This window comes from Rhea pennata, chromosome 27 (assembly GCF_028389875.1).
Source record: "Rhea pennata isolate bPtePen1 chromosome 27, bPtePen1.pri, whole genome shotgun sequence".
NCBI lineage: Eukaryota > Metazoa > Chordata > Aves > Rheiformes > Rheidae > Rhea > Rhea pennata.
In genome coordinates this window covers 3,193,248-3,200,526 of record NC_084689.1, presented here as the reverse complement: position 1 = coordinate 3,200,526, position 7,279 = coordinate 3,193,248, and the positions used below count along the sequence as shown (strand labels likewise).

The window sequence follows — 7,279 nt, the reverse complement described above, 5'->3', positions numbered from 1 at the left end:
CCCCTAAGGCAGCATTTTATGCCGTTTTTGGTCTGTCTTGTTCCCCCCCGGCGATATCATCAGCAGTCGGTGCAACCCCGCGGCACTACGGAGTGGTTGGGTCCAGGCAGACAACATTCCTGGGTGAGGCCGGGAAGCTAGCTTTCGTGGCGCGTTGGTGGTATAGTGGTTAGCATAGCTGCCTTCCAAGCAGTTGACCCGGGTTCGATTCCCGGCCAACGCAACGAATAATGCTTTTTTCTTAACGATTTTTTCCATCTTCTTTCCTCCAATCTCAAATTAATTCAAAAGGTTTCTACATACAAAACGAGCCTTTTAGCTGTTTTTTTTTTCCGATCCGAATCCCAGCGCTCTCCAGCTGGCCGTTCAGGGAATAAAAGCTTTTGCTGTGCCGCACATGCTGCCTTTATTTCTCCCTCAGCTCGCGGTCGGGGTAGGAGGCCGAAACGCCTCCGAGAGCCCACGAGAGGTTGAGTTATGACGGGAAAAAAAGGCAAAAAAATAAGAGGCGGGGGAAAAGAGAAAGGAAAAAAACCGCTGTTTCCGCCCGGGATCGAACCGGGGACCTTTCGCGTGTGAGGCGAATGTGATAACCGCTACACTACGGAAACCCGCCACGACCAAGCGCCGCTTGCGGTGCCTGATGTTCCTAGCCCGCGGCGCCGTGTCCGTTCCTCAGCGCGAGCCGTGGGCATTCCACGGTGACCTAAACGCTAGGAAACGCCGTGGCAGCTTCCAGGTGATCGGTGTGAATGACTAATTGCCGCCTCCCGAGGCCCCACCGCCCTCAGAAGGTGGCTGAGGAGGAGGTGCGTGTTGTGTGCTGTGGGCGGCCGCACTGAGGTGCCAGCGGCCCTTCCACGGGTGTTTCCCCTCAGAAAGGGCCTAAAAAAGGAAAAGGCTGGAAAGGAACCTGCAGGCTGGGAAAAAACCCGGCCACGCCAGCCAGAGCGGCCTGGGAGCCAGGCGTGAAACCGCCAGGAGAGGCCTAGGCGGCCCGAGCGGCGCCGCCGCGGCCCGGCTGCGTGGCGCCCCGGACGCCGCGGCCCTGGCGCCGCCGGCACCGTGCGGGCCCCGTCCGGGCCCTGCCTGGCGCCCGGGCCGAGGCAGCGGCGCGAGGTCCGGGGATGTGCCGGCGCTTCGGGCCGCTTTGGAGCAAGCGTCTCCTCTTCCCCGCGCGGTTGCCACCAGATGTCGGTAGAATAGTGGCGCCGGGGAGCGGATCTCCCTCAGGAGCTGCTCGGGAGGGAGGGAGAGGATCCAGGCCTTGGGTTTCTGAGCAGCAAACGGGACGGGGTCCCTGAGGGTTGCCCTCGGCCGCAGGGAGGTTTACGCTCCGCGCGAGCACAGCTCCCCTGAGGCGCCGGGGGCCAAGCTCGTGTTCTCCACGTCAGCCGTGTCGCTCCAAGGCAGTGGGAGCTGAGCGAGAGGATGGCACGCGCCGGGGGTTTCGGTGACATGACGCCGGCGCTCGCAGCGTATTGAGCTTCCCACCGCTGACGCTTCGATTCACGTCCCTGTTGCCAAGCCCACAGGGTCCTAGGAATGTGCCAGTTCCTCTCCTGTTATTGTAGTGAAGTGTTAGCGACTCATATGCTCCCATGGCAATCGTCTTTCTTTTCATATAACCTCAGCCCTTGAAACCGGGTAGTGAGGTGAGAATTTCATTTTTTGCCGTTTTGTTTTGTTTATTGAAGTGTGTTTTATGCTTTGCTGGCTGCAGAGGAAGGCTTAAAGGGAGAAATGAATCATAAATCCAAATGAAAGCTAAAAGAATTGCAATTGCTTTTAATTTTGTGATTTTGAAGCTAATCTCTTGAGTTAGGCCTAAAAGAGGCAGAGACAAGGCTGTCTCAGGTCTGCAGGACTTGCCAGTACTTCAGTCTGATTTGGCAGAGTCTGCAGGAGAGGACTGTGGCAGCACCCTTCACGTTGTGCATCTCCTGAGCATGCTGGGGCAAACCTACACAACAGGGTGGGGAGAAGGTCTTCTCCCTAGAGCAGGAGCAAGTGGAGCTGTAGTGACCTAAAACTGTCAATGGAAAGATTCAAATACTTATGTTTTCTTCCACAGACCTTCACTTTGATGAAAAAATCAGTGGAGAAGGGAGAGGTGCAAACCAGATAGCCCCATAGGAAACTATTAGAATATACCTGTGTGGGAGGCAGAGGCAGAAGTTAGACAAAAGATATCGTGCTGCTGGTGTTACGTCCCAAATATGCATAGGTAAGAGATACTGCAGTGGTCCCTTGTTAAGGCAGTATTGGACTCTGGTAGCCTGGGTGACAACAGGTGACTTTACTGTCGCTCAGTTTCTCCTGAGCACAGTTTGCAGGTGCAGCCAGGACATACGGTGAATCTGGGTTCCCAAGGGAGTCTCCCAACTGAGAAATACAGTGTAGATGAGTTCTGGCCTCTAGATCCTTCCTGCAAGGAAACTGTGGCATTGAGGGCTCAGACAAAACTCCCTCTTCCTGCTGGTTGCCACTTGCTGGAATGGCTCCCAGGGACTGTCTCACTTTTCTTATAAAGGTCAATTGTCCAGGACTGCTCAGACTTGTGCTCAGGAGGACGAACAGGCTGGCATCATTTCAGTCCCTCCTCCAGCCCCTGACCTATCCCACTTCCTCTCCTCCCAAGACTTACAACCCCTGCTGGCACTGCTCATGTGTGACAGCCCCCTCTCCTTCACCCCCTCCACAAGGGCAATCTCCAAAGCTCTAGGAAGCATTGTCACATAAATACTCAGGAAGAAGAGAGCAGGGGCTTATTTGGAGGTGAAGGATGGTTATTCTCTACTGTTACCACCAGCATCTGCCCTTTCTGAACATGGGAGTCCTCCCCCAGCCAACCCTTTCACCAGTGAGCTGAATGTAGCCATACTCCTCTTTGTTTGTCTGACATGCTTCAGTGGCTGCAAAGTCCCATTCTCCCCCTTTTTTCCCCTCCACTCCCGGAAGAGCCTGCATGGCTGTTACAAGAGAGGGGAGCTCAGAGCACCATCGAGCAGGGGAGCTGACAATCGGGGCTGGGAGACAACACTGCCTGCACAATACCCCCCCAATTAGCCATTCATTTGCGCTACCTCTGAAATGGGGAGCACAGCCCTTGTGCTGGGAGATAAAACAAGAACGGCTTCAATAGCACTGATTTAAATTAGGTCAGGCTAGCTTTTGTGTGGCAGGAACTGCACAATAGCAGTCACACGACTGTGGAGGGGAGTAGCATAAAGGAAAGGAGGCCAAGCAAGTGGCACAGATGCTGGGTGTTGGGGGGTGCTGGGAGATGAGGGGTGTACGTACGTAAGTGAGAGCAGAGGGGCAGACACTACAACCAGCGCTAGTACGTAAAAGGGGCCACATGGTCTGCAGGGAACAGAGGGGTTAAATAGTGACTGTGTAGAAAAGAAACATCACCTCGTTCTGCCACACTAAGGGGCAGGAAGACAGAGCCATCTGCATCCTTCAGAAACTGGTCTTTAATCATAACTGGTTATGGGGCAAAGGGGTGAAAATGGTGTTGATCAATGGCATCCGCCCTGAGCACTAGCCCTGTCAATCATACAGAGTGGAAGGGGAACAATGTTGCCCAGGGTATGCAATTCCTTTCCCTCTGAAGTTCATCTAAAGGTCCATACCCAGCCTGAACACCTGATTTTCTATGAAATCCCACGCACAGCTCTTTGTCAGCTGGTGTGTTTGGGGCAAAATCAGCAACTCCTTCAAAATGATCTCTTGAGCAAGGCTCCCAAGGACATCTAAGTGTCTGACAGCCTTCAGACTGTGAGAGAGATCCTGGAGACAGTTGCCCAGGAGAATAAAGGCACTGGAAGCTAATCCCAGTTTTCAACCCAGTATCATTAATATTAGTATTGGTGTTATTACAATAGTTATGCAGATGTTCATGTTTATCTGGCAGTGGGAGAACATGAGAGCAGCATGCTTTATTTAGAGATAACAGTGTGCTCAAAGCTATCAATAAGAGCCTGATCTTTTCAGGCTAGGCTGAGCAAGCTGTTGTCATGATCTAAATGAGCTTATCCAGGTAAGTCCATATGCAAAGGGAGGTCGGGTAAGTTTTAAAGCAAGAGTTCACCTCTGTAAGTATCCCAGGCAAAAACCTCTCCCTCTGAATTGTCTTTCATGACCCAGATTGCACTCCTACAGGTAACACTTAGCTACAGATGGCCAAAGAACTACGGATGGGAGAAAATATGGGTGTGGAAAAGAGATGAGAGACGTAATCAACCATTTAATAAGATGTTCCTCAGCCTTTTTTTGCATCAAAGAACAACCTGATGTTCTTTGGCAGTTGCAAAGAGGAGTGATAAACAAAGACAGTACTTATCATTTAAGCAAAATGTTTATTGTATTACAAAGTGAAACTTCTCAAGCATTACTGATAATAAAAAAGTGGGTGAGCCAAAGAACTGACTGTATGTGCCCACCAGTGCCAAAAGGAGAAAACTAAGTTGAACTTTGATCAGTTATTCTTATTTCCCTCAGTTTGTTTGTTCACATATAAATGGCTTTTTTTAAAAAAAAAAAATGCAAGTAAACTTGCAGTCATTCTGTGGGCCATCTTCTGCCCACCAGTGGCCTTTACAGATCACAAGTTGATTTAAATGTACAACTTCCTACATGCACACACAGATAGTAGAATATCCAGTGGCCAAAAGCTGATATTGGAAAGATACAGACTAAAAATAAGTTGTTCTTTTTTAACAGTCAGTATGGTTAAGACCTGAAATAGCAATTGCCCTAGGGAGGTGGCCTTGAAGGCATCAAGCCAAAATGAAACATGTTCCTAAAAGGTTTGCTCAGGTTCAGCCAGATGGTCAGAGCTTGACGCATGAAGTGCAAAGTGAAATTATCTACCTGTTTATGTAGGAAGCCAGTCTGGAGCAACCATAAGGTTGCCAGTTTTCACTACTTTGCTGATTTGCTTTTGGGGATTTTTCTTAAAGCTCTGAGAACACATCAAAATCTCACTTTCTTTTTTATTTTGTTTTAATTTCTAAAGATCCTGTCTACACTGCAGTGAAGGGTGAAGGTGCCTAGATACCAAAGGCAGTTTAGCTGTGGTTGCGCAAATGTCTGTATTAGCTGATAAATTCTGCTACCCTGCTCCGCTTGGTTGTTGCTACCCCTAGTGTCTCTCTCTGCACATAGTGCAAGACAGAGGAAGAAAAGGCAAGGCATCAGCTCTAATAGAAGACTTACAGATGTGATCCCTGTGCGTTCCAAACAAGAAGACATAAAAATTATATATAATCACTTTAATGGTATGCACATCTATATATAAAAATAAATCGGAACTATCCAATTAGGTATATATAGCTAGATACCATCATTCTCAAGCAAATGGCATGATCTGGGAGGTTTCTGAGTTACGATTTTATAACTCCTGATACTGTGTAGATGGAATCTATAACCTGAAATGCTCATTTGAGTCCCTCAGCTCTCCAGCAACCCAAAAGCCACTGTGGAAACAAGTATGTTTTGCAAAAGGTGGGTTTATTCCCTGGATATTTGTTTGATGGTTAAGGTTGGGATATTTTTGATTTTTTTTTGTTTTGATTTGTTTATTTCTTCTTCTTTTATCAGCTCCAGCTGAGACAGGAGACGGTGGGAGGAGGGTTTTGTTCCTCTGGAGATAACAGGAGGCTGTGTCTGTGCAGCCATGGAGACAAGATCCAGGGCGCTTTCTGGCTTCCAAGCAATTTGCTCCCCACCCTGGCTCCCAAGTAAAAGTGGGGCAGAGAGAGGAGCTTTTGTTTCTCAAGTGCTTCAGCTGTTGCTACTAATTAAGCAAAGAGGTCTAGTGTCTTCCCACCTCCCAAGCCTGAGGAGGGTCTAGTTGGGGTGAAAGGGGAGTCAAGAGGCTGTGTGGCTGCTTCTCAGCACCCAGCTCTCCCTGTACAGCATTTCTGTGTCGTGCTTGCTCTGCCGCAGCCTTGCTTGGTGACCTGTGGCTAACCTATGCCTCAGGTTCCCTGGCTGCAACAGGGAGAAAATGAGAGAGACCAAGCTCAGCACGAGGCCAGATGGAAACTACCACGCTGCTGTTCAAGGTGTTATTATCGTTTTAATGCAATATGTTCCTGGCTTCCCAGACATGCTGACTAGCACCAGATTGCTCTTTCCTTCTCCAGCCTTTGCCTGGATGTCATTCCCTTCTCTCTTAGAGATGCCAGCCCGTTCCCTGAGCTTTAATAGCATTACTCAAGCTTCCCCGGTGTGTCTCTCCTTAACCCCCTCCAGTGTCATCAGGATGTGCTGGGGGAGCCAGATGAACTGTCAGCAATGATGTATCTGGCAAATGGTCTTTATGTGGGGTGGTTGTACTTTTTGGGCAAGGAGAGCAGGGTGAGTAGAGGGCGGAGTTAGGGACAGATGTGAGGGCTGCTGGGGAACTGTGTAGCCTCTGCTCAGTTCTGCAACAGGGAATAAATACTGTACCAAAGCATTGCACACATATGGGAGACTGCAGATATGAAAAGAAGGTGGAGATGTGCAGAGAGAAGGAAAATTAATTTAAGGAGCAGGAATGCTGCAGGCATCTGATAGCCGATGGAATCTAGGTCCAAGCCCTGGCTCTGTTCTGCACGATGCCCAGTCTCTAACGACTGCAGTAAAAATCAAGGTCATGGCTGCTCCCCTGTGCCTCTGCTCCTATCAAACTCCTCTGGTTATCCTCAGCCCAGGATCTTGCAGGGAGAAATTTAGGGCCTCACTGAGGAACAGATGGTCCCTTCTTGGGCCCCATCTGCCTGGCAACACTGGAGCAGTTGGTCTCTGCAGTGCTGAGCAGAATCTTGTTTACTTTCCCCTCATGTCAGCAAGGTGATATGGAGGGAAATTGAGCCCTGCTGTTACAGGCCCAGCTTTCCAGGAGTGGCCAGCAGCTCAAAGGTGTAAGAGTGTAACCCCAGAGTGATCTCTGTAAGGGCCAGACAGCATGGGGTCAACCAGCTCTGATCTGAGACAGTGCAGCTGGGAGCAGGGCTGTAGTTGCAAGGGGTTAGGAGATTAAGCCCTTGATTCACATGCAGGATAGAAGTACTTGGGCTAAAGGAGAAATCTGGAGTAAAGCTTCACAAGGGGCAGCCTGCAGGAGAGTTGCCAGGAGCAATAGGCACATGAACCTTGTGTGTGATGAATTGGTTTGTGCTTCAACTGCGGAGGATCTTTGTGGAGGTATTTGGCACTGACTTTACCTGGAGCTACTGAGACAAGTTCTGAGTACGCACTTGCAGTTTGTAAATTGAGAGAGGGG

The 7,279-nt window shown here is 49.6% G+C and overlaps 1 protein-coding gene and 2 non-coding genes across 3 annotated transcripts in view; 1 reads left to right on the top strand and 2 right to left on the bottom strand.

The window, feature by feature from the left end:
- The window catches only part of LOC134151759 (perilipin-3-like), a 138,317-nt gene that overhangs the window by 74,987 nt on the left and 56,051 nt on the right, over positions 1-7,279 (bottom strand). The window contains exon 13 of the mRNA XM_062596584.1: positions 3,129-3,136. Coding sequence (XP_062452568.1) covers positions 3,129-3,136 — 8 coding nt within the window. The remainder of the gene's footprint in view (positions 1-3,128; positions 3,137-7,279) is intronic.
- Positions 152-223, top strand: TRNAG-UCC (transfer RNA glycine (anticodon UCC)). The gene has a single exon. It is a non-coding gene; the product is annotated as a tRNA-Gly (tRNA).
- Positions 539-611, bottom strand: TRNAV-CAC (transfer RNA valine (anticodon CAC)). Its single transcript has one exon. It is a non-coding gene; the product is annotated as a tRNA-Val (tRNA).